We start from the raw sequence: 26,876 nt of genomic DNA, 5'->3' as shown, positions 1-26,876 counted from the left end.
GTTAATTGCTGTCCGGAGGATTGTAGAGCTGTGCGCTTCCAGGAGAGCTTAAAGAAGCGGGTGAACCAGGCAAGCCTTTGTCTAGCCTCAAGCTGAAGAGAGCTGCCGGCCGGAGACACCGGGAGCAGCACCGGGGCCGCCGGGCCCGCGCCACGGCTCGTGCTGCGCCCATTGGAGGGCTCCGCCGCCAATCAGCAGCCAGGGTTTGCCCCACGTGACGCCTCGCACCTCCCTCCGGGGCGGGGCAAAATGGCATAAATGACAGGTACTGCAGCCAATCAGAGGTGCTCGGCGCTCGGGGCGGCTGCCAATGGGCTGGGAGGGCGGCCGGCCCGTTTGTAGCAGCCTTCCGGCGGCGGCGGCCAATCGGCGCAGGTGGGCGGGACGGCGAGCGGAAGTTCGGTGTGTGCGGTCACCTCGGTGCCGGGAAGGTGCGGGCGGGGCGCGGGCCCGGCGGGTGGAGTGGGGCCCTCCCGGCTGTGCCTGCTGCCCTCGGGCTCGGGGAGCAGCGGGGCGCCGGCGTCTGGGGCTGTTCTCCCCCACAGGGCTGGGGACCGGGGGCCCTGTGCCACCTGTTGGGACATGAGCTGAAGGAGCCCCGCGGTATCGGAGCAGCGGGAGTCCCGCGGCCCTGTGGGTGGGGAGGAACGGGGCGGGGGGGACAGCTCTGCTCTGCAGGGCTGAGGGGAACGGGGACCCTGTGCCTGGAGCTGTCTCCTGTGAACGGCCGGAGGCGGGGTCCGGCTGGAGGGCCCGTGGCTGTGGGGCTGGAGCTGCAGAGGAGGGCACGGGGCGGGAAGCACACCCGTGTCATACCCCATAAGCTTCTCTCCTGGGCGCCTGGGGGCTGTCCTGCCGAGGGGGCTCGCATCGGGGCGCTGCTGCCGTGGGAGCAGCCGTGGGGTGCACCCAGCCCACCCACCGCTCTCCCCGCAGATGGCCCAGAGGCTGGCGCTCCAGCGGCTGCTGTCCCTCCCCACGCGGGGGCTGCTGGCACCCCACGGCAGGGCCTTGGGCACCTCGGCTGGCCGCAGGAGCACTTTCAACGTGCAGGATGGCAGCGACTTCCAGGACCGGGTGGTGAAGAGCCCCAAGCCCGTTGTGGTGGACTTCCACGCGCAGTAAGTTCCACCCGTGGCTCTTGCTCCCCTCTCCACCATCACCCGTGCAGGTGTGTCCCTGTGGCTTCCCTGATGTAGTGGTGCTCCTGGCACACCATGGAGGAACATGCCTGAGGGCTTCCCAAGCTGTGGAGTCTGGTGTTGAAAGATGCTTCTGCCTGTCAGGCTCAATCCGTGAAGATTCCCCTCACAGCCACACCCTGCAGCAGTGTCAAACAGGAGTGCCAGGAAAGCATTCTTCAGGGTGGCACAGCTGCACCTTCCAGGTGCTCAGGTGCCACCCCAGCCCCAGTGTTGCATCATCCTACAAAAGATGCCTCAGGAAAAAGCTCTGATATCTGCCCTATTTGGCTTCATAGATGAAATGTTGTCTTAGAAACATTAAAGTTTGTTAACAGCCATGGAGAGTTCTGCACTTGCTATGCCTCACCGTTGTTATGGTGTATCATTCACAGTTTCTTAAAGCTGTGTGGTTTTGAGGCTGTTTATAGCAAATTATGTGTTAATAACACCATGTGACACAAATGACAGCAATTGTCATCAATAAAAATGCTGTCATCCACCTGCCAGTAAAAATATTCCTAGATGTTATCTGCTCTATTAACAGTACTGATTATCTTTGGGTTTTTCATAGTCCTCCACTACTGTTGTGTGAGCCTGTTATAGCTGATTTGGGGCAAACAGAACACAAAATAGCCAAAAATCTTCTGCTATAAATAAACCAACTGACAAACCAAAGTGAGCATTAGCTGGGATCATCCATGGAGGAGAGGGATATTAATTGAAGCCTGAAACCAGATACAGAGCTTCCTTAACCTTTGACAGCTCCTTTGTGAGAGAAGTGTTTTTCTGAGCCATGGTTCTGGAATTGTATTTCCAGGCTGGCTCTTGAGAGGAACAGCAGTGGTGGTAAAGGCACTGGTGTACCAGGATGTCTTCCATGGCTGTTCCTGCCTCTTCTAATCTCCCCTTTCTTTTCTTGCTCCATCAGGTGGTGTGGTCCCTGCAAGATCCTAGGCCCCAGGCTAGAGAAGCTGGTGGCCAAACTGGAGGGGAAGGTGCTGATGGCCAAAGTGGACATTGACGATCACACAGACCTTGCTATTGAGTACGAGGTAGGAGGTGGACGAGCACAGACTTTCTGTAGCTGGCAGTGCAGAGGTGCCTCCCTGAGGAGAGCTGGGCCTGCACAGCAGCAGTGTTGGAGGGGAGGGGAAGCCCAGAGCCTACATGTGCCTGATCCATTGGGTCACTTGTCAGTAGGTGGATTTTGCTGCTGCTCTGCTGCAGCTCTGCTGTCATGCCCAGCATCCCCAGCTCTATTTCTGCAGGGAGGTGTCCTCTAGGCCTTGCAGGTGTCTGTCAGTGTAAACATTCCCTGACCTTGGGGAGCCTGGACCACACAGCATTTCATTGCCAGCTGGGGTTGCTCAGGTGCAGGGCAAGAACATGAAGTTACTCTTCTGTGGTACATGGTTCTTTGTGCAACCAGCCTGCCTCTTTTCCTTCCTTGTTCAGGATCACTAGCTGAGTCATAATGTCCCCATCCCTAAGTTGCAGCACAAGGAGACACAGTGAATTTTGTTTGGACAGGCAGAAGCCAGGTCAGAAAAAACATGTAAACAACAGGAGCTTGTGTCCTGCTCTTGAAAGGAGAGGACCTTGGTGCTTACATTGGTGTGTGACTTTACTGCTGGGTGTGTTCCCTGTGCTGACTTTCTCCCTGGAAGGAGAGAAATTACTAGAGAAGGCCATGGCTTTAGTTCATGATTCATTCATTTGTCCCCTCTGTCAGTGATTAGGTAGTGTTTAAGAAACACAAAAGCTCCTCTGAGGGCCATGATTGCCTCTGTTGTCTCTCCTTGTAAACAACCACTCTGCCCATGGAGTTGGGGCATCCTGCTGTTATGTTTTACAGGGAAAAAAATGCTTCATTTTCACTTGGGTATCACGCAGATGGATCTGCTCCCCTCTGCAGATGAAGTCCTGCTCCCAGGGTGACAACTAGCACAGCAGGCTCTTCAAGCTGCCCTGAAAAGTGTAAACCATCTCCTGAGCAAGCTGTCATTTTGTTGAGCCTGGAGAAGATGCTGTGTTCCATTCCCATACCCTGCCGAGCCAGAAGGAGACGGAAATGGAAGCAGTTTGTTCCCTCCCTCTCTTTCCCCAGGGAGACCTTTCTGCCTGTGCTGTGGTGGCGTGCCCACACAGCTGGTGGCCACAGTCATGACTTGCAGCTCCCACAAGCTCAGCATGAGATTCTCCGGCGCTCCCCAGGGTGGAGGCGTGTGGCAGATACACCCCAGGCCAAGGAAGATGGCTGCTGGCTCCTGAGCAGGGCTGGCTGCTGCAAGCCAGAAAGGCTGCAAAACTCAGAGGGTGCTGGTGAGAAGTTGAAGAGTATGTGGTGGTTTTAGTGATGATATAAAAGTGTGTAAATCCTTATAGATGCAGGGAAAGCTCTGGTAGCAGCCACGCTAAGGAGAAGAGAATAGAGATTATTAGCTCAACTCACGCATTGTTCCAAGCCTTCCAGTAGATAGAATTAGCTGGGATTACAAGAGGATAATCTCAGATGAGTGGAAAACGACAAGCAGGGCATGTGCATGCAGAGAAAGGTCTGTGAAAAAGAGGCTGAAAGTCCTGAGTTGTGCAGGTTTGACGACGTGCTGCGTGTCCTCTCCCCACGGGTGCTGAGGGAGCACTGCCTGCTGTGTGTGTTTGTGTGCAGGTGGGACTGAGGCTGCAGGGAAGGGTCAGCTTCTAGCAGTTCATTCTGGAATCTTATAAACAAATATGACAAAGTTTTTGTTTTGCAAGAGCCCTCCTCCGTTTTTGGAGTGATGTGTGTGTCTTGTCTTGGCCCCTGTGGCTCAAACACCATCCCTAGACAGTCTGCAAGTACCATAGCTGCATACAGGTAGGAGGATAGGAGAATTTTTTGCTCAGATCCTTGTAGTTTGGAGCATCCTTTCTGAGGCAGACTTTTCGTTCATGTGCTCAGCATGTGCTTGGTTTTCCTTCATCTTCTGGGAAGTTGCCATGTAAGGAGAAATGTTAGGGCTGATGGGAAGGCACCAAGTTGAGATCAAAGAGGGACCAAATAGGGTGTTTGTGAGAGATCAGGAGAACCAGAGGTGGAAGTGGAAAAGATTTGTTTTAAAGCCATTCCACTGGGGATCAGATGTCTGCACGCTGAGGAAGCCTTTGTTTGGGGGTTTTTAGTGTCCATGCCACCCCCACAACTCCTTCGTTAGCTGCCAGGAAGTGTCACTCCATCCGTGTTTATTCCCCTGCCCACGCACACACAGCCCCCAGCTTGCTGCCTGCTTGCACAATGTCCTCTTCAGCAGCCTCCTTGGCACAGGGGGAGGCCAAGGGAGGGGGAGACCCCCTGGAAGAGCTGAGGAATGCTGGCGCATTCCTTTATACAAGCGACTGTCTTCCCTTGGCTCTCAGCCATCCCAGCTTAGCACAAAGCACGGATGCATTTCCTGCAACTGGGAATGTCCCCAGTGCCCTTCCCTGTCCTGTTATGCCCAGCACAAAAGTGCTTTCTCTGGGGACTCCCCATTTTACCTAATACCTTTCATCTCTGGTTGTGGCCTTTCTCCACTGCTCCAGCCAGCTCCTGACCTCTCGTCTCAAGAGCAGAAAGGGAGAAGAAATACTTTTGTTTATCTGCAGTCTCTTAAAATTCTTTAGATTCATCTCTTGCCTTTGCCAATTGCGTCTGTGTGTGGTGACCAGGAAAGGGCAGCCCCTTCTCTGGACACTGTGGGTGGGCAGCTCTGGAGAGCTGCTGGTACAGAGATGGTCATTCATCAATGGAGCTCCTTCTTGTTACCTCCTCACTCAGAGGCCTGGGTGAAATCCTTCCCTCTGCTCTGTTGTGTGGCATCTGAGCTTGTATAAAAGTTTCAGATGGGAGAATTCCCTTGGTATGGGTGTTGCCAGGAATAACCTGGATGGCCATGTTTATTTATATGTGTGGTCAACACTAATCAAAAGCAGACTGATTTTTTCTGCAGAAATGCTCTTCAGAGACAAGGAAAGTTTGTTTAGGTTCAGTGCAGATGGGACCCAAAAAAAGAAAAAGTGCCCTCAACTTTGCATTCTAGAAATTCCCATGACATTTGCTTCTCAACCAGCAAAACAAAGTATGTGCTCCATTAACAGGCTGCCCTTGCTGCAGCTGGCAGGAAGGAAGCTGACAAAAACATTGTGTTTTCTGAGCAAAGGAAAGTTGCTCTGTGCCCCCAGTTCTCATCTGGCTCTGCAGCACCAGCCCCAGACTTTCCACTCCTTCTTGAGATTTGCTCATCAGCATGAAGAGGGAAAGAGACAGAAGAATCAAGCCTGTGAAGCTCATGGGTGTGCTGGTCAGCCTGCAGGGCCTGGCAGCATAATGTTGGCTGCTTCTCTGTAGAGCTTCCAAGAGTTGCCTGTTCCTTACACTGTCCCTAATAGGAGCAGCTCTTGTTGTTTTTGGATGGGACTGGAGCAACTCTGTTCAATATTAACCCACTATGCAAACCAGAGGGAGGCTCAGTGGAGGTTTGCCCTTCTCGGGGAGGGAGCAGCTGAATGCAGTGCATCCTTTCTCTCTCCTAAAATCACAAGGGAATGTGTTGGCACCACCAGCGGTGCTGGGGCCCAGGCCCTCTGGATCTGCTCCCTGCAGTCACTAGGAGGAGCTGAAGATTGTGCCTTGAGCAGCCCCGACACTCCCACCCCTTCAGATGAGACTGCAGAGCCCTGAAGGACTCTGTGGGGAGCCACACAGGCTGCCCGGCTGGGACCCGGGTGGGAAGGGAAGACAAAATGTCTCTTTCATCTCAGGCTCCCAGTGGGAGAAAAGCCAGCCCTCTGGTGGGTTTCCAGAGGGATTTGCAGATCTTTGTTGGCAGCAGGGCTGGCAGTGCACACAGGAAGGTCCTGCAGGCTGGAGGAGAGTCAGTGGGCGAGATAAGGACAGGATGTGTTTTTTGGGAGAGACTTTGCAGAGATAAGGGCATCAAAGCTGTGGGGTCAGAAATGTGATCAGATCTTCCATTGCTGCAGGTCTCCAGGCTCTGGTTGTTCCTTCTTTCAGTCATGTCCCTGGGGTCTCTGCTGTCACCAGTCAGCCAGCAAGTCCATGGGGAATATTGTCATTTCCAACACTGTTCTCTTGGATAATTCCCAGAAAACTTTGTTCTGAGCTAAAAAAGCAGAGTCCAGAACAGCACAGCTGCCTGCTAGCTCTGGTCAGAGGGACTTTTTCACTTCTTACCTAATTGTCAGGCATCTGCAGTGAACGACCACTGGTTTGTGACCAAACCACTGAAAACAGAAGTGGGAAAGGAAGAAGGCTTGGAGGGTATTGGCATTGCCATAATATGATGGAGCAGGAAATTTGCCTTTGCAATGGTAGGGTGGGTTAGGGTTAGAGCTCCAGTCCTGTCTGGAGAAAAATACAAGTTCAAGTCTGATGCTGTTCTGGCCATAAAATGTCCAAAGGTCATGATGCCTGAGATGTCTCCTAGATGTATTCATTTATGATAGGACAAAAGGAAAGGAGAAGAAGTATTTGTACTGGAGATGGTTTTTGTATTGGCTGTGGTTTTCTCTTTAAAAATCTGGGTCTTATTTAATCTCAAGAAGCAGCTCAGCCTTTACTTGAGCAGGGTGGTGTAAGTCAGTTCAGAGAGGGGGAACCAGGAGCTCAGCTGGCCTGTTTTGTGAGTGGACATCTTACCCTAGAGCAGTGCATGCTCAGCTCCCTCGAAGCCACTTAAGACTTCCATTGGGGAGCCAGGTGCAGGTGGCTTCCTGCAGGCTTTGCTCACCTGTCTCCCTGTTTCTCTTGCCCCAGGTGTCAGCAGTGCCAACTGTGCTGGCTATGAAGAATGGAGACGTTGTGGATAAATTTGTGGGCGTAAAGGACGAGGATCAGCTGGAGGCATTCCTCAAGAAACTCATTGGAGCCTGAAGTAAAAGGGTGGCTGTACCTCTGCCTCTGGACACGTCCATGTTTGTGCATTCCTTGCCTGGGAGAGCTGAGGGCAGGTCAATTGCCTGCCCTGTACAACCCGGGGGTTTCTTCTGTTTTGGTGTTTTTAGGAGATGGAAAATGTAACCCTTCCCTCCTCCCCCTTCTCATGAGCAGCAGTAGTTGTAAAGGGCGCTGAGGAGCAGGGCTGCTTATTCTCAAAACGGGGAATGTGGCTGGAATTAGGAGCCTGTATTTATCAGCCAAGAGCTGACGTGCAGAGCTGCTACTGCTGCTGCTGAACTAAGAGGAGGAATGTTTTTGTCTTTGCCTCACATCTGATAGCCCAGAGCAGAGGGCAGCTTCTCCCTGCAAGATGATGGTACATACCTGCCCTGGGTGGGTTTGTTTAAAGCTGAGAATGCCTCTGCCTTGTATGTGAAACCTGTCTCTTTCTTCCTGTCCTTGTGTTACTTGGACAGGTACAGCTCCTCCACAAATCCATGGGATCCCATCATAATTTTATAAGAGAAAATAGGGAGAAATATTTTATGGATCTCCTTTTTTATGTCTGCAGTAGAGAACTTTTATCAGTCACTGCTGTCTAGCCAGGAGAATAAAACTTGATTCTTACAAATCTGTCCAGAGAGGTGAGCAGCACAGTTTCTAATGATAGGCTGGGAAAGTACAGGTTATGACTTGATCCCTACTAAAAGGTAATGTGCTGAAAAACAAAACAGGGAGTTCCTTCCATGGGGCTTTCAATGCTGCCTTTAGAACCCCTTTTGTGTGCTGCTGGATCCAGAGGGCCAGAGGGAGCACTCATCTCTCATGCACAGATGAGCAGCTGCTCATTGCACACAAGGAACCTGAACTGTGCTCACTCTCCACTGTGCTTTTGTCACCTCTCCCCTGTTTGTGGAGCCTGGGAGCCTCCCTCTCTCTGTTGTGAATAATTAAATGTGCTCACACAGGTGAGCCATGCCTTTTAACTTAAATTGCCCTGACCTTTGGACTAAGGGTGGCAGTTGTGGGCTTCTATCTGAGCAGTCTTCAGACCTTCCAACCTCTTCCTCCTCCTTCTCCTCCTCACATACACCTGTTTCCTGTCAACCTGGCTTCTGACTGCTCCCAGCAGCCTCTTCCTATGCTTGCTGATGACTACTGTACTGTTTAATTCCAGCTTGCTTATCTAAGATGCATGAGAACATTGTAAGTGCTTAATAACCATGTACAAGCTGCTTTTTTTTTTTTTTTTTTTTTTATTTGCCACAGCTTCTGTTTCCTTCAGTCACTCCTAAATCTGCTTTGGCTTTGCTCCATTTCACCTCCCTGGCATATAAGCAGCCAGGTAATTCTTTTTTTTCTGCACCTCTGCATAACAATTTATGACCTTTGAAGGAGCCAGGGGAGTGGTGATCCAAGTCCTGCTGTAACTGCAGTGCTGCTGGCTGACATCACTGCTCCCACCTGCTTCTGTCACCCTGGAGCCTGGGCTGCAGCACAAGGTGGTACTGGTCCCCTGAGGTGGGTGCCTCCCATTTGGGCTGGGCTGATCTCACCGCTGGCACGCTGCTGGAGGTGATGTCACTTGGATGTAATCTGGCGAGGACTGCTGGTCAGTTACGATCAATAAAAACCGCGTTTCGTTCCATTCCAGAGATCACAGAGGCTGTGCTGCTCCTGCCTCCTCGGGTTTCAGGGTGGGCAATTTCCCCTGCAGCTCCAGTGTTCCTGCTCAGTAAACACTTCTAGTAAAGACTCTCCATTTTCCTGCACAAGCAGGAAAAGTCGGGGAACAGCGTCACATACCCGACAATAATCAGCTTTCTTGCCTTACCATCCTACAGAACAGGAAAAAACACAGTGACTTTGCATTGTGTAATTAAGGGGCAGTATAAAATGGTTATTTTATTGCTTCCTTTTAAGGAAAAGCAGAGTTAAAGTGTCACTCAGCTGTTAAAGTGCCAGCACATTTTAGGGTGCATTGTGTGAAAGCCACAACTGTTTCTTTGAGATAAATCCTGAAGACCCACAGGCCCTGTGTGTATCCTTCAGAACAGTGTAACAGGTGGACAGTAGGACGGGATTTGGAGACAGCTTGAGATTCCTCAAGCGCTTTGCAAGGTTTCCACCCCAGGACAGGACTCAGAGCAAAAGGATATTTTCTGTGCCAGGTTTTTAAGTCAGCTCCCTGTTGGCCAACTGCTGGGGAAGGCTTCAGGGATTCCCACAGTGGTGTTAATAACAGGAGGTGCAAGCAGGAAGCAGTGCCAGCAGTGTATTTATGTAGTGGTTAAAGAGGGGTTGCACAGCAGTTTTCATGCCACCTGAATGTGATGTTAGTCTTTCCTGACTGAAGAGAGCTGAAGCAGTGGGTAACTCCTCAGCAGTAGCTGTTTTTTCCATGTCAGCTGGGAAGATGTTTCCTCTCTCTAGTGAGGATACAGTTTGTTTTCCCTTTTGGAGTTAAGCACATTGAATCCTCCTCTGATGTGTCCAGCATTTGCTCTCTCCTACCCAAGCCTGTCTATTACAGTGGCTTTCTCGGCCCTTAATGTTCCTTGTTTCTATTTTAAGAGGACATGGCAGCCAGTGCCTTCCCAAGGGGAGCAATGTTCAGCTAAGCCCACTTCTCTTCCCCATGCATGTTTTGAACCCCATGCCAAGGTTCCCCCAAGGGTCAGGCACAGTGCCTCTGTCCTTACAGTCTTGTCCAAGTTGCCTGATTCCAGGCAAGCAGAGGTTTTCCATTCCTTTCTCTTGGCTTTGCACTTGCATCAAGCCCTAACACAGCTGCTCCTTTCCCCAAGATGTTTGTGCCTGCCTGCCTGCCTGCCTGCTGAACTTCTGAGTTAATCTCCAGCTGCTCTGGCTCTTAGTGAGTATCTGCAAAGAGGGAGGGAGAGCTTTGCTGTCTTTTCTACCAGAGGTGCTATGCCAGGAGCAGCTTCAAGGTAGAGGATGGAAAACTCAGGTTGCTTGGCTTGGGCTGTGTATATGTGGTCCTTTGAACAGGATAGTTTGGGCCAGTTTGTTTCCAGTGAGGTCTGACCCTGGCAGCCTGGCCAGTAAATCCTTTGCTTTATCAACAAATATGATTCCTCCTGTGCAAAGAAGAAAACAAAGACCAGCTCCATGTCAGCAGGGAAATGGCCCCCACTGCCTAAGGCAGGGCCTTTCACCAGCCCAGCCAGGCTGTTGGCCCAAACAGTTTGTTAATCACTTTGAGCTTCCCCTCACACACCTCCTTTTTCTCATCCAAGTAATTACAGGATTCAGACAGAATCAGCCCTTAAATTCTCCAGCCCTGCAAGGCTGTTAGCAGCAATGTTAAGCTCAGTCTTGTTCAAAACTACTGCTAAACGGTGGCAAGTGTTTGCTGTGGGTTTCCTGCAAGTTAAAGAGTAACAGCAACTGCAATAGTCTAGTCAATAAAAAGATAAGATAAAACTACCATAGGCTTGATTTCCAAACCAAAACCAGACTAGATCACCTGTTACACAGTCTCTTGTCCTCCTCACCTGCCCCTGTAACACACCCAAGCTGGGTTTAAGCCCAGTTGACAACTGAATATCAGGCAGCTACTCACTCACTCCTCTCCTGGTGGGATGGGGAGGAAAATCAGGGGGAAAAAAATGCAAAACCATAGGTTGAGACAAGAATAGTTTAAGAATTTGAATAAATATAAGAATGAAAAGGGAAACTACAAAAAGAAAGAAAACACAAGAAAAACAAGTGATGCAAAATATAATTTCTCACCATTTGGCTGATTGATGCCCAGTCTGTCTCTAAGCAGTGATTGGCTCCTTCCAGGTAACTCCACCAGTTTATGTACTGGGCATGATGTCCCATGACATGGAATATCCCTTTGGCCATTTTGGATCAGCTCTACTGGCCACGCTCCTCCCCATCTTCTTGTGTAGCTCCTCAGTGGCAGAGCATAGGGAACTGAAAAGTCCTTGATTTAAAGTAAGCACTGCTTAGAAAGAAGTAGAGCATTAGTATGTTAGCATTATTCTCATACTATATCCAACGTACAGCACTGCACTGGCTACTAGAAAGACAATTAACTCTGTCCCAGTCAAAACCAGGACACCCTCCATCACCACACAAGGTGTGGTGTTCTGCCATGTCTTGCTGCTCTTTTCAAGGATGTGGGGTGCCCTTGTGAGCTTTGTGGTTTATCTCCTCTGCAGCAACACTTTTCTCGATAAAACCTTTCACAGGCAAAAACCAAGGACTGCAACTCTCAGGAGAGTGATAGCCACAGGCTGGATGTGGTTTGGAGGGGGCTGCTGTGCTGAGCTGTGCCTGGTTGCTTTTTGTCTCTGCATTCTACCAGCCAGGGAAGGATGGGGGCAGGAGCAGCAGGGGAAACCCCAAATTTCTTAGACCAGAGGAGCCAAATGGGTGAAAACAAGAGGCCTACAGGGAGAGATTGAAAATGCATCTGCCCACATCCCAGTGGGAATGGAGTGAGGAGAAACCCTATGGCTCCCTTCCTGATGGTAAGGGGTCCCTTGCCCAAGGGTGGGCAGTGAGACAGGGAAACATCCTACAAGGAGAGGCCAGAGGGAGACACTGGAGCTGCTCATGTCCTGAGGGTGGAGGACACTGGAAGCTGCATGCAACAGGGCAGCACCTAACTTCCCACCTCACATTGACTTCCTAGGTTCTTGTGATCCAAAAGTCACAATAAAAATGCACTAAAATTGATAGGTTTTCTCCATGGCCTGTATGGAATAAGGCCTGTGAAATAAGGTCCCTGCAGGTGTATATGTATATATATATATATATATGTGTTTATCTATTCCCATACTTTTGTTCTCTGATCTGGAGAGTGCCAGGAGTTTCTGTGACCCACAGATGTCCCCAGCAGCTGCATCTGTTGACAGAAAAGGACAGGAGCCATCCTGCTGGCTCTCCCACCCAAGGCAAGGCTGAGCTCCCTGTACCCTTCTCAGCCTCTCCACACTTCTTTTCGCTCTGCTGCTAAAGGCACCCTGGCTCCATCTCTCTTAAAAGTGGACAAGTGGTTGAGCAATTTCCTGAAAAACAGGAAATTTTTGCAGTGAGAGTCCTCAGAAATACTGACTTCAAGTCATTCAGGGGGTACAACATGCACCAGGGATTTTGGTGTTTTCCAGAGGTGGTGACCTCTGGTCATCCGCTGGCTGCAGCTCCTCCATGCTGTTGTCAGTGAGAGCGTGTTTGTCCCGGAGGCCTCGGGAAGGAGAGGAGCTGCATCCCCCGGGGCTGCTCCACCCAGAGGCAGTAACACTTCCCCGCAGGGAGTGCACAGCTTCTTTCCCTGCAGGTGCCTTTACCTGCAGGGCTGTGGCACAGGCAGCAGCAGGTAACAAACCCAGCCCTGGGTCTGGCTGTCACAGCACCCGGGATGGAGATGGAGTGATGCAAGCTCCAGCATGCCCGCTGGTATTTATATATCATCGTTTTGTTTTAATCCAGCTTTTTAAGTAAACTGTCAAAGCCCTTTCTGTTCACTTGTTCACTAGGAACCTTTTTCTTTTTTTTTTTTTTTTTTTTTTTTTGACTGCGAGTTTCGTCTTTCAAAGCTTGGCTAGTTTTGAGCAATGCCGAAAAACCTCATTTACAGTGGCTTTTTGTTCTGTGCTGGTATTGTTCAGGCAGAAGTGGTTGTTTTCTTTTCGTCCTGGCATAGCTCAGAAGTGACTGCATAGTCTGAGCTCAAACTTTCTAAAAATACTTACCCGTGAGGAGAGATCCAGCAGGGCACTGTTCAGACCCAGAGATTAACGCCTTGGAAAGGTGCAGTGGTCTGAAAAAGAAGCCAGTGGCAGTGTCCTGCCAACTCTGGTCACTGTAAGCCCTGGAGCTTCAACACGTGGCAGGCAGAGAGGATCTGCAGAGGGCTGAGGCACTGGGGAAATCCACCCAGTGCCCACAGAACCAGCCCAAGGGAAATACTTTCTGAGGAGAGGCTACAGGGTGACTCAGAAGTCATAGAGAGAAGCACTTCTTGCTGCTTGGAGAAGCAAGGCTGAACAATGAGCCTGCTCTGCACCAGAGGTTGGTCTTCATAATCACATCCTCCTGTTGGAGCGTGAGATGGCTCTGGAGGAAGGGAGGATGACGGGCACTGAGCAGAACAGAGATCAGACATATGACAAATTGCAGGAAAGCATGTGGGAGCTCCTCTTTTTGTCCTGCCACTGGCTGATTGCAGGAAGCTTCCCAGGTGACAGCTTTAGCAGCTGCTGGGACAGGAGACCTTATTGTTCAGCACTCGTGTTTACAGCTATGCCAGTTCTTGGCAGGAAGCTACAAGACAAAGCCCCTGCATTCTTCCTTCTTGCTTGCCAGGTCTGCTCTCAGGGGGCAGATCCTTCAGCCTAGCTATTTCAGCTTAGCTCACTACCTGAGGAGATCCAGCTTCCCCTTCCCAGCCAGGCCAGGTCCCATGGGCTTCATCCTAAAATCCTGGCAGGAGCACAGAAACTTTTCATAGAGCTCAGGCAAGATTAAATGTTGCTGCTGTCGCACCTACCGCTGCATTTCTCATGCTAAACTGTGCGGTTGCCCACACCCTAACCCCCTTGTACCTGTCTGAACCCTATTTAGTTCTTGTTCCCCTTTCCCTGGCCTTGGGATCAAGTTCTGTTCTCAGTTTTTTGGCAACTTGCAGGAGGAAGCACGTTTGGGGTTTTCTTAATCTGTCTGGCATGAAGGCAGAGCAGCATCCTTGAGATGAAAGGATGCAGGAACACAAGGGACCCATCACTGCTGGTCTCACTGGAGTCTGTGGCACAGAAACTGGCAGCATGTGGCCATGTCTGCAAGAAGACTCCTTAGGCTGCTGTCATCTCCCTGTTCTGCTGCTCCCCCACAGTGTTGTGCCTCCCTGTGACATTGTGTCCAGCCAGTCGTGGCCAGCAGCACATGATTGACCCAAGGGCACTGTTCCCAGCTTCGTTTCTCCAGCTTGCAGCTGGGGTCACAATGGCTAAGTTCTGCCACTGTTAAATCCCAAGCCCTGTTTTCCTGCCTCCTTTTTCTGTCCCTCCCTGGGGTTTTATACTGCGGCCAGGAATGATGGTCACGTCCCCTCCAAGGAATCAACAGGCTGTGGCATTTCCGTTGAGGGTGGAATCTGAGGCTGCTGGCAGCAAATCCCTCTGCCATGGAGCTGACGAGGCACGGAGGCTGGTGTGTCACTGGCTCTGCTAAGGGGTGTCAGCCGGGGTTTTCCATGGACTGGATGCACCCGCTGGCGTAATCTCACCTGGAGAGTGCCTGGCTGCAGTTCAGCCCCTGGCCACGCTTGCCTGTGCCTGTAATCTCCCAGGGTTTTGCAAAAGCGCCGGCAGCCTACAGTGGGGGAGCTGCAGGGAATGCACAGCGCTGGGGTGATTCAGCCAGGGAGCCTCTGTCCCAGCTGAGTCAGGCCTTATTCCAGCATCTCCCTGTCCTGCTGCAGCGGGCTGTGTCTACAATATGTCTGTGTCTCTTGCAGAGCCTCACAAACTGGGTCTCCTCTCCCCAGCACTTTGCCACTTTGCCCCCCCAGCCCAGCATCCCAGCCAAAGCTGGCTCCGGCCGTGGCCGCTTCCTCTTTGCGGGACTGCTGTGCACAAACAGCTGCACCGTGTCAGCCCGGCGGGCTGCAGTGCCCTGATAAATGACCCAGTTCCCGAGAGCAGGGACAGAACTGAACTGCCAGTGCACAGCTCCCTAGGCTGACGGGAAGGCAGCAGACAGCCCAGCCACGCTTCGCAAGCCTCACTGTCCTCATCTCATCTGCCTCCCACCAATATTGTGTCTCCTGGTGTCTTCTCTTGCCACACACAGCAGCACAGGTAGCACCCAGAGTGTCTAAATCCCTAAACCCTGCTTTGCAGAGAGGGTGAATGGCAGCACCACTGGCACTTTGGAAAGCCATGGCCAATGCCTTGGAAAGAGTCTGCAGAGGCTGAGCACCTGCAGATGGTGTCCTCATAAAGATGGAGGAGGAGCAGCCTCCAGCCATCGCCCATGGGCACCTATCAGCAGCCCATGAGCTTGGGCTGGGGACACTAGAAGATGAAATGCTGCCCTACGGGGTGTTCTCTTGCCCCACTTCTGCACCAGCCTTTGCTGGCTGTCCTTTCTCACATCAGGGCAGGGGGATGGGACAGGAAGGCCCTCATTATCCAGGACTTGCTAATTAGACGGGAATGTTATCTCCAGCCCAGATGTCAGCTCTGACCTCCCTCTAACCTTCTTCTAGAAACCAAAACAGACACAACTCTGTTTGTTTTAAAATAAGAAAAATAAGCCTTTGGGGTGAAGCAGGAAAACCTGGCCTTGGGGGTACATCTGGGAGGGAGGAGGGCACAGAACCAGATAAGCCTTGGTGAGGTTCTGCAGGCTGCCAAGCTGGGCGGGACTGGCCTCCCTGCCCTGGGCAGAGAGCAAGGTCCCATGGCTCATGGTGGCTGTGCACGTATTTTGGGCCTTCTAACCTATATCCAACAGGGGTGTTGGTGCAGACACAGCTTCTTGTCTCAACACAACCCAGGGAATCCCAGCTGCGTCCTGTGGATCCAGATGTGGAGCTGATAGGGTAGATCAGCTGAGTTTGTATGTCCCCTCTCTGTCTTGCTATCTGGATTTACAAAAGGGTCTCAAAAGGAGATGTTGAACCCTGGAACAAATTCTGCCTTTCAAACCTGACCTGAATATCTTTTCCTCATACCACCTAAGCAGTGGCACCTAAATTGTTTCAGAATAAAGGGAGCTGGGTGACATAAACAGCTGGCGATTCTTGCCCTTGACTTGTAGTAAAACCTTGTTTTATTGCATTTCTGTAATAATTTTCTATAGCTGGGCAACAAACTTTGCCTAAGTCTGATTGGGTCAGACCTTTGAGCACCTCACCCTATGTTAACCCAGATTTACATCTCCATTCCCCATAGCAAACTACACTGCTTTGCTTCCTCTTCTTTTCAAGACTACAGCTCCAGCTTGGAGATTAACACCAAGGAGGTCTCTACCCAACACCCCTTTTCCTTCTGTGTCAGGCATCCAAGCACCCTAAGCTGCAGCACCAAAGCTCCTTATGACAGAGGCTTGATGCAGCTCTTGCAGTAAAACGTAGAGTGGATGTGGCCAGCTGAGAACCATCACCTCAGGGCTTTCTTCTGCTGCTGCTGCCTTTGTAGCTTGGGGCAGTCACTGGCCCAGCCTTGGCTCTACCCTGCCCAGTCCACCAACACCACAGTAACCAACACTTATGAAGACACCAGAGGGATTGCTCATTAAGCCACAATCACAATATTCCAAAAGGCACTGACTGATTCACAGTCACCCAACGTTTTTCCTACCACATCCCCAAGACAGCAAGCAGGTAAAAGTTCTGAGGTGTCCCATTTCACTTGACTCCTTTAAAAACACCTGTTGGCCCCCTGAGTAATGGGTGTTCTTTTTTATGCTCTGAAGGCTGTGCCTCATGCTAGTGACATCATAGCAGTGATGTGTTGCCCTCTGGCAACACCACCAGAGCAGAAAATTATTTCTGTTGTCTTCCATACCTGGCTACTGCCTGGTACATCCTGTCTCCCTGAGCTTCAGGGTTACTGAAGCAGAGTAATAGCTGAGAAGTGAGTAATCAAGAAGCTACCTGACCAGGTTTAAACCTGACTGTAAACATCTTCTTCCACAATAATGGGAAGGAGGAGCTGTGCCTGCTAATACGCAGAGCTGCTGCAAGAGGACCATACACAGACATCCCTGGGACTCAGCATGGATGGCATTCACAAAGCACACCTGCAGGAGAGCTCTGCTTACAAAAACCAGCACAGCTCCAGGGCCTTGAGTGAGTTTGCACCCATTTTTATGACCTAAACTTCTGAGTCAATATTTACCTGAGAGGCGGATGCGCAGCTGCCCTGTGACACTGTGTGCACACATGGACAAATTCTGGTGCTGTGCAAGCACACCCCAACACTCACACTCACAGACTCCAGCTTCTACAAGCAGGCAGAGACACCTGCTCTCCCTCCTCAGGCTGCTTCAGGATGGCCCTTCACATTTGCAAGAGGGACAAACTGGAGCAACTCCAGGGCAGAAGTATGAAGCTGCCCAAGGGAACTGGACCATCTGACACACGGCAGGGTCTGAGGGAGCTGGGCTGGTTTGCAAAAGGACAAGAAAGCTCATGAGGGGAACTATCTAACCACTGACTTCTACTACCCAAATGGGGGCTTTGTGGAAGGTAAAGCCACATTGCCAGATGTGCTCAGTGGAAGGACAAGAGGGAAAAGATGGTGGATTTGCCATCCTCTGAGTTTTTCAAATCCCAGTTGGATATGGGCCTAAACATCCTAATCTAACTTTAAGTCTGGTGCTGCTCCAAGCAGATGGTTTACCTGGACACCTCCAAAGTTATGTCAAATGATGCTGTGATTTTGGAAATGGCACATATTTGATAGTAGACATTCTTTAATTCAGATACTGATTGCAACCACTTGCATGTGGGATGCTATAAGAGCACCTGTGACCAGCCACACAACTGAATTCAATTCATTCACAATAGCCCTGAAAAGGAGGCTTTCTGGCCTCTACTGAACTTCAATTCCCTCATAGTTTCTGAGCAGCTTGTGGGTCTGGCTGCTCATGACAGTGCATTTTCAGCACCTCTGTTGCAGGCATGTAGTCAAATGTACCAAGGAAATTATCAAACTGGAAACATCTGTTTTTCTTTTGATTCAGGGTTGTTTCCAGCTGAATCAGCTGGCTGTCATCTGAGACTGGCAGTGGGAGTGTGAAGATTAGAGGAGGGAGAGGAACAATCCTCCTTCAGGGACTGCTCAGACTTGGGTTGGCTTCACATAGTCATGAAACCCCAACCCTGACCCATGAGGAGAACATGATGTTCCACTATTGCAGGTTAATCTAATCCATGTTGCTCATCCCAGGGCAAAGGGTGCATAGCTCCTTTCTTGAGAAAGAGAAAGCAGATAAAAGGTGGCTCCTGAAACCACTCCCATCAGTAGACCACTCTCACAGCTTCTGCCCCTCTCTTAAAATATGTGGTGTGGGATCTATAACAACTCAGTAGGTGGTAGGGAAGGTCATTACATGTAGCACTTCTGCAAACTGGGGTGTCTGAGAACTGGTAAGTCCATGTAGGAGCATCTAGCCCAGGCATTTCTGCAAGTCAGATACAGCCCCAATTATGAGAAGTGTATCATAGAGGAAGCTCTTAGTGCCTGTTTCCTCTCATAATACAGAGATAACTGTATTAGCCCCCTGCAGTGCTAAATACGACTTGTTTTGGTGAAGGCTGCTGAGGCCTCCTTTTCCCTCTGGAAAACTAGCCTTCCACAGCTCACAAGTGGCATGGCTAACCCTTACCTCCTGCTCCTTCCCAAATCACATTAGTATTCACAGAGGGAGGTGGGTGCTGTAACATTTTATATATTTTCTTTTTCCCCTCCTGTTGGGAGAAATTGAATCACACTAGAGTGATGGCTATGGGCTAGTAGAAGGCTAAAAAACATAAAGTTCCAGCCTGAATCCCCATTCACCATACTCTCCTCCCCATCCTAGGCAACATATGCTTGTGGTTTAACTTTTCATGTCCTTGGTTTAATGAACTCGTGTCAGGAATTTCATGTGCATAGCAACCTTATCTGATGACAGTGACATTTTTAGCATGTTTATGTTCAGTTTTATTTGCAAACCGTTTCCAGCATAGTTCAGCTGGGTGGATTGGACAGGGCTGAAAAGTGTAAGAACCCAACACACATACTGGAAGCTCAGCCAGGGTTACTGGGGGGCTCTGAAGCACATCCATGGGCAAAAGGATCTGCAACTGAGTTTGTGCACCAGATTTTCCAGCTGCAGCCTTTCACACACTCGCTTGTGTCCAACAAGCAACGCTGGGGGGGCCATGGGGAGGGTTGTTTGTTTTTTCTTTCTTTCTTTTTTCTTCCGGTTCTCAGTACTGTCACAACCAGAGGAGAACATGTTTCCCACGTCAGCTGTGGGGGCACTCTCCAACCCAGTGCTCCCTGATACCCACAACATTACAAAAGCAGACATCTCTGCTTCACCACAGCTCCAGCTCGTAGGAGGTTTGGAGAGAAGGAGGGTGGGGAGGGGGGGAGCCGAGGCGTTTTGTAGTTTGAAATTTGAACAGCTGGAATCAGCAAGGGTTCCCAGGGTTTTTCCCGGGAAGGAGGTCAGCGGCTTGGGAAGGCAGATAGCCTGGGAGCAAACATCAGGAGTGCCCCTGGAGGCTCCACCTCCGCAGCTCTGCCCCGGCTCTTGCCCTTATAAGGCTGCGGTTGTCACAAGGAAAAAGAGCCATAAATAGTTGTGTGATTGTTACCTGCTTTGCTCTTCCCGAGTCAGGCTCTTCCTGCCTGCAGCTTCCAGAGCTCCCCTCCCCTCTCCGGCTCCAGAAAGGCAGTGCTTCCCATGTCTGTGCATGTGGATGTGCAAGTCCAGGTCATGAGGTCCAGTTTCTCCAGGTGCTGTGCCCTGCACGACTCCTTGCCTTGGCCTCTGCAGAAAGCCTCCTGCCTGGGACTGTTCAATTGCTTTACAAAATGCTGCAGGAGAGGGGCTGTGGTCCACCCATCTGTGTGTCTTTCTTCAGCAGCTCATGAGTCAAGAGTTTCCTTGGTTTGAAGGGTGTCACTTTCATTCTTCAATTTTAGGTGTATGAACAGGGTAAGGTGTTGGAGGAGAATGCAAAACAGTAAATCAGGGCAAAATAAGAAATTTAACAAAAACGGCAAGCAGCCCTATGTTTCTGTTTGCTTCTTTTCCAGCATTTGAGATCCATACCTAAATGCAGAGAAGACCTTGATATCTCCTGGAAGGAGATCATGATGAGTAGGACACTATGGGCTGAGCAGCAGCAAAGTCTTAGACCAGCAATCAGGAGACCTGGTGTATCCATCAGACAATTATTTGCTTGTTTCCTAATGTGGTTGAGTTTTACCCCTTCCCCCTTCTCAATTTTTCTCTAAGTAATGAAGCAATTCATTGTCAGTGCATATTTTAAACACTGACTCTCTTGGTGCCTGTCTTAGACCCAGCACACGCTTCCCAAAGGTTTCCTGTGGGCCCCAACGAGAGCAGTTTAAACATTTTCCATCGTACGTGCAGTAGCTCTGTGCTGCCATGGGGTCTTCAGCTCCCTGACTGCCTGGTCAGTCAGGGTAGTACCTGTACACACTTCCTGCTGCAGGCATTGAGGCCACTCTCAGCCTTTCTTCACTTCTGATCATGCTCTCACACTGAGTTTTCCTGGTCTGTCTGAGCTTGAAAGCTCTTTGGGGAAAGCAGCAGGAGCTGATCTTGGCTTCAGAATCAGTCTGTGCTACTGCAACAGAGAGAAAGGAAGACTGGTTTGATGTGCAGCAATAAAGGTTGGAATGCCTATCTTTGCTAGGCTATCTGCAGTCTCTTCCAGAGAGGAGAGGCAAGTTCCCAATAAGAACTGCTGTGCTTGGGAAGCTGCCACTAAGAATGACGAGTTTTCCCCTAGACAGTCTTTTCCAGGTCTGCTGGCAGGATGGGATACACAGCCCCCATTGGGAATGTAGCTTGAGCTACAATTTCCCCAGTCCCACATAAATGTTACTCCCCTGCTTTCCGGGCAGCTCCTTGGACACAAAAGCAACTTTGAATATCTGGTGCCTTCTGTGTTGTAAAGGTGTTGGGCAAACAGCACTATCAGAGGCAGCAGAGAAGTGTGACGCTGACCAGAGACTGAATCATAACATGCTTCTCCCAATACCATGGATTCATGTGCTTTGCTCGATCTTTCTTCAGAAATTAAGCAGAAAACAAGATTAGAAGCAGCAGCATGAAAGGTTTCATGCTAACACGGAATGGAAAATGTTTGGTGTTAAGATGGCAGCCATCCTTATAGTACAGTTTTCCATCATCGGGATTGTGTCTCTTTGAGGCAGGACAGCCCTGACCCCTGGGCTTTGCTCCTTCCCTTGGCAGGAGGCAGAGGGAGGAGGAGGAGGGTCCCAGCCTAGAGGCTGTGCTGCCCCGGGACAGCTCGGTGCCGAGGGGTGAGGTCACTGCCATCAGGGAGGAGGGCACTGCCACCAGCTCCCTTCCCAGCTGCTGTGCGTCCCGTCTGAGCACATGCTGAGCAGCCAGCCAGGACTGGCAGGCAAGGAGATGTCCGGAGAAGCTGCAGCCATTCTCACCTTCCTCTCTTTCCTCCTTCTGCAAGGTAGCAACCATTTTAGGGCACACAAATCCTGATCACATTATTTTACATCCCCAGGCATTTACACCCAAAGTCATTTCCAGGGGACCATAATCTAGATTTTTAGTTTTAGAGAGGACTTTACATTGAACTTAAAATACCTTGGTCTCCTGTATCCTGAAGAAGCACATTTGAAAAATGCATCTTTAAGTGCTTCTAATTATAGTGGTATTTTTCCTCGTGCTTCACTTATTTTCCCGGTTGGGTTTGGTTTGGGTTGGTTTTTTTGTTTTTTTTTTTTTTTTCCTTGCTAATTAGAAGACTAATTTTAGAAATTAGTCTTGTCCACTCTGGAAACCTAATAGAAAATTAGTAAAAATGCAATAGCAGGAAAATGAAAGTAAGCCTGGGGAAAGGTAATTGTTTATAACTGAGGGGTTTTGTTAACTCCTGTGCTTAATTAGCACACTACAAAGGGGAGTCTTTGTTGAAACTTCCACGCCCTGCTTTCTCAATTAAGGTACAAGAGAGATCATCATAAAAAGAGCTTGGAGACAACTGGTATGTCCCCTAGCAAATTTAGCATTCCTTAACGTAAAAAAAAAAAAATAAAAATCAAAAACCAAAACCAAACAATACCAAACATACTCATACCCTCTTTCTTTTTCTGCATATGATTCTTTTTCTCCATGCAAACTAAAGCTCTTTCTCATTAGTTCCTAGTAGAAACAAAAAAACCTTAAATTATGATCCTCATTGCTGATGTGTTTTTAGCCCACAGGAAAAATGGGCTGGGGTGATTATTTTCAGGGTTATGATGGCTGGTTGAAGAAACTTTGCAGGAAAGCTGAATCATCGGATGAGCATCTTGTTTTCATCTTTTTTTATTTTGCTATCCCACATCTAAGGGGCAGCTTATGAAAATTTAAAAGGCTTTTATACATGTACATTCCTCTATAAAGAGTCAAAGAATTACAGGCCTCTGCAGTATCTCACAATTAGCTGCAAACTTAGGTATAGGTATGTGTTTCAGGTTCCATGTCAGATGCAGCTGTAATCAGGAGAGTGGTAGAGCAGTAAGAGGCTTAAGGATGCTTCAATTTTATGTACAAACAGAAAAGTCAAGGAGGGAGAGGACAGGATTTACCTCAGTTTGAATGAATTGCCACATTTGGTAGAAGAGAGCAGTGCTTATTTTGTGCTTTAGGTCTGTGTCATGCTTGGGTTTATAAGTCAAAGTCCAAATATTATTCACAATATTCTCTTCCACAGAAAAACCTTTCAACCTCTTTTTTTTTTTTTTTTTTTTTTTTTTCCCTCTGGGACCAGTGCAAGAAGGCACCAGTGCTTGCAGGACTCCTTACATCTTGGCCTAACACGAGTTGCTGCCTCACGTGAAGGAACTCCAAGAAGTCCCTGAGCACCTCTGTCCTGTGGTTTGATTCCTCTAACACTTTCCTGTCTCTTGGTAGCTGAGAAATTGCAGAGCAGGTGCTAGACTGGGCAGCTCAGAAACCTGCTACTCCTCAGTAAGTTACTGATTTTTGACCAGAATCGGTGTGTTATAAAAACACCCAGGATGCCCAGTGAGTTGCTTTCTTTGTTCAAGAGTAATCCCAGGAAACGATGATCTGATAAATGGGAGAGAAGGGTGACAGTGTTAAATGGAGCTCATCTTCACCTCATCTGAAAGGAGGCTTCCCACAGTGATGGCACCTCATGTATCTGTGTTGGCAATTTCTCACATCCTACAAAGCTAATGCCTCAGGAAGTCCTGGTGAATTTTCTGCTTTCTGTGTCAGCACTGTCAGTTCACTCTTCTGGTTCATCCCCCTGGCCCAAACACGGGGCTGAGAATAGGGGAAATGCACAAATCTTTGTGCCCAGCTTCCTGCACTGGTCCATATGTTCCCAAAGGCAGAGCAGACCAGCACAGCCATACAGAACAGTCCATGCTGACAGTAGGAAGCTGGAGGAGCTGGGAGAATTGAGAAGGCTCTCAAGAGAGCAGGAAAAAAGTCCTAAATGTGGGAGGAATCTTGGCAGAAATGAAAGGGGGGTTGTTGAGCAAAGCATGCACTAGCTCCAGATGCACAGAGCTTGCAATATGTTATGCTGAGAATCTGTGGGTGTGTTTATAAGACCTGCCACTGACTTGCAAGCACAAAGGATGTAGCCTCCTCTTATCAAAAAAATGTGGGCTTCAGCCTTGCAGAAGAGGGAGAATGAATGTTCCAGTAACTTCACATTGGGTCTTCTTTCTGGTTGTAGCCTGACAGAATGATCCCAAAGTTTGGTTTTGACTGGACCGACTTTGGTTGTGTCAGACAAAAGTGGTGTCTTTAATTGAGGCAGGCTATAAACAAGTTAGTTCCCCTGCAGTTCCCACAACAAAGCTACAGTGGGAATCTGGATGACTTTCTACAGCACTGGAAAAATCCCTTGCTCTTAACATCTCTTGGGCATACTAGAGAATTTCAAGCTAGTTTCACTTTGTCCTCAGCCAGCTTCCTGAAATGAGAACCACAGGGCCACTTCATTTGAGCAAATATTTGGCCTTGATTACTGTAGCAGGCTGAGCCCAAAAACAAACAGCGGACATGGGATAAACTGAGAGGCACCATTAGTGGAAAAGAATCTTACACAGTAACCTCAGGAAAGGCAGCAAAAAGCTGAAAGTCGGGGTGCTTTCTTGGCTTTTTGTAATGAGAGTGTTAAATAAAAAGGGGAACTAATTTCATCCTGGTAGAGGAAGAGGGAAGTGAACATTCAGCTAGATGCCTTTTGTTTAGAGGTCCGTTAAAGGTGACTGATGCTGAAAAGCAATTAAAACAATAATACATTTTGTGAAGTAGTTAAATACACTCTTATGTGTTCTCTGAACCAAGTCCTGTTTTTGTTATAGCACAATCACTCTGCTACTGAATTCTTGGTTCTGTGAAAACATGGCTCAGCCTGAGACCTACAGAAGGAAAATAGAAGCAAAGGTGGCAGAAAGCTCTCCACAGCCCTACCTTATCAGAGTGAATTAAACAATGTTTAGATGGATTTGTCAGTCTCTTTAAAGTGTATTTTCCTTATCAATACCTCACCCAAGCCTGGCTTGTCATAAGCATGACAGGTGCAGGGTGACAGAGGGGAAGGGGAAGGATGATATTCTCCTTTCAATTTATCCTCTGCTAAGAGGAATGCCCCCAAGCCCTTCTGAACTCAGGAATCTGAAGCATTTCTTACCCCCTCTGAGAAAGAGAGAAGGAAAAGGAGGTATTTGAGATGTTAATAAAGGCTCCTTAACAATTGTTGAACCAGGGAGCTGTGAGGCCAAGGCAGACAAGCCTAAAATTTTGTACTTGCTGAATTATCGCTGAAGGAGCTAAGGTGTAACAGATGGTATGAAAATGATTGTTTTCTTCAGAAAAAAAAAAAACAAACCAAAAAAAAACCAACAACAAAACCCAAACAAAACCAAAACCTCAACAACCTCCCCCCTACCCCAAAAAAACCCCAAAAACAAATCCAAAAAAAATCCCCCCCAAAAAATCCACAAAGAAAACCAACAGTTGCTATGCTTTTTTAAAGGCAGGTAAGAGGATGTTTTCTGTCAGCATTTTAGACAAGTCTGGGTAGGCCCAAGTCAGGAACTCAGATTCCAAATCTGAGTTTTGGGATAAAGATTCTTTAGCTGGATAGCTTGTAATCGTGTTGTCCATTTTGTATACTGGTGTTGAATGCCAGATTTTTTTAATTTAAAGCTGAGTAGAACATAGTGAGCAGCAAGAGAATAGGGCTAGAGGAAACAGATTGGTAGAGGATATCATGAACTAAAAAATGTCTGTTGCTTAGCACTGTGGTTCCATTTAAATGGCAGAGGTACCTGTTGGATGTAAAGAGCTCTGGGCCATTATTCTTAGTATGTCAAATCAGGAATGTGGTGTCTGTATCCATACCAAGTGCTGTAATATTATCTCAGGGACCAGAGGAACTCTCAGGCTCCAAGAAGACTCTCCTTTGCCTCAGATAAAAGTTTTCATCTAGGTGTGTTTCTGAGGATATTTCATGGCTTCAGCCAGAGCACAGCTGTTTGATAACCTGCTTCCCAAACAGGGTCCTTTCTACAGGATGGTGTCATTCGCATTTTATTGAAGGAAGGGAATCTGGCATGTGATAAATATACTTACTGCAGTACAGTGGTAGAGAAGTGTGCCTCTGAATGGTATCCCAAGAGACCAGAGATGCTGCATGCAAATGGTTTGTTTTTCAGCAGCACATCTTGTCATTAATGTATTGAGAAGGTAAAGACATGTTCCTCTTTTACTAAAGTTGAAGCAAGAACTACAATGAGAGAGCAGGAGTTCAGCAGGTTGTTCACGTGGAACTGTGGGGGTGGAGGCTTAGGGAGAAGTGAAAAATAGAATAACTGTTTTAAATGCTAGAGTATGCCAGGTACAGCTCCTCCCTTCCTCCCCTGTCTTGGGGTGCACATATATTTCCTTCTTAAATTTTCTCCATCAGCAAAGTCAATTTAAAAGACTCCCATCACAGTGCCTCCATTTAATCTCTCAGTTGTGCTGATGCATCTCTCTGAGGGCCAATAAACTAGATCAGTGAACTGATCTTTTTTTCTTGACCTCCTTTTTTTAGCTGTTCTTCAGTGATCCAGTGTACAATATGACTTTTTAAATATCTTCACCACCACTGCTGGAGCAGCAGCAAGCTATGTCACAGCACTAAAACCAAATGTCTAGTGAGAGACTAGACAACATCTTAAACCAGTTTTGCTGATGAAGAAGGCATGATGGAATTGCACCTTGACATATGAAAGTGAGCCAATTAAGCCTTACTTTTTCTACAGCCATGCCAGAAGCTTGGTAGTTCTGCTAAGGGTAACATCATTCTGTTAGAAAAAGACAACTCTCCTCCTAACATCTGCTCCTGGCTGCTTCTGAGACAGGTTACCCGAGACACATTTCACGCACTCGTTCTCTGACACACACACCCCTCCCACCCCTCAGGGGAAATATCACTTGCTTTCACTCCTTCCACATCTCTTAAGATGGCTTTCCACCTTTCACACTCTCACAGTTTGGATGTGGCATTTGGTTTGGGAGCAGAACAATAAAGAATTGGTATAAAGGGAAAAGGAAGTTATGTGCTAATACATGGTGCTTAAATTGCATACAAATTTCAGGTTGCTCAGAGGCACAAAGTCCGCAGACATACGTGTCTTTCTTCTACAGAACCGCCTCCAAAGAGCCACTTCCTTTTGCTACAATACCTGAAAATGCTTCAAGTTCTCATCTGCATTTATAGCTGCTACTTTGTATGGCTGTAGCTATTAAAGCCACTTCAGAGCTGCTTCTCTAAAGAAATTCTAATTATGAATCTGCACTGAAACCAAGGTTGCAAGTTTTGCAAAAGCAGAGCTCAGGCTTCTTAGCAACACCAGATTGTGACATTCTCCAGATCTGTACATGTGCGGTTTCTGTCTAAAGCCACTGCGGTTAGAGTTTAGCAATGTGACTCCTTCGATGGAGTAAACACCTTTTTGTCTCTGTCATTCTTGTTTCACTCTCTC

At 48.7% G+C, this 26,876-nt stretch overlaps 1 protein-coding gene across 3 annotated transcripts; it reads left to right on the top strand.

Annotated features, from left to right (window-relative positions):
• Positions 1–364: 364 nt before the first annotated feature.
• Positions 365–7,736, top strand: TXN2 (thioredoxin 2). 3 transcript variants are annotated; one of them, XM_056514167.1, is made up of 4 exons: positions 365–431; positions 937–1,121; positions 2,113–2,236; positions 6,979–7,736. In XM_056514167.1, the coding sequence occupies exons 2-4, from the start codon at positions 937–939 to the stop codon at positions 7,093–7,095; spliced, it is 426 nt and encodes a 141-aa protein (XP_056370142.1). In that variant the 5' UTR covers positions 365–431; the 3' UTR covers positions 7,096–7,736. The 3 variants fall into 3 exon arrangements, with proteins under 3 accessions (XP_056370142.1, XP_056370151.1, XP_056370160.1); XM_056514176.1 differs by having other exon boundaries at positions 423–603; XM_056514185.1 differs by having other exon boundaries at positions 426–633.
• The last annotated feature ends 19,140 nt before the right edge of the window (positions 7,737–26,876 follow it).

Source organism: Oenanthe melanoleuca, chromosome 1A, assembly GCF_029582105.1.
Source record: "Oenanthe melanoleuca isolate GR-GAL-2019-014 chromosome 1A, OMel1.0, whole genome shotgun sequence".
Lineage (NCBI taxonomy): Eukaryota > Metazoa > Chordata > Aves > Passeriformes > Muscicapidae > Oenanthe > Oenanthe melanoleuca.
This window is presented reverse-complemented; position numbering and strand designations above follow the sequence as displayed.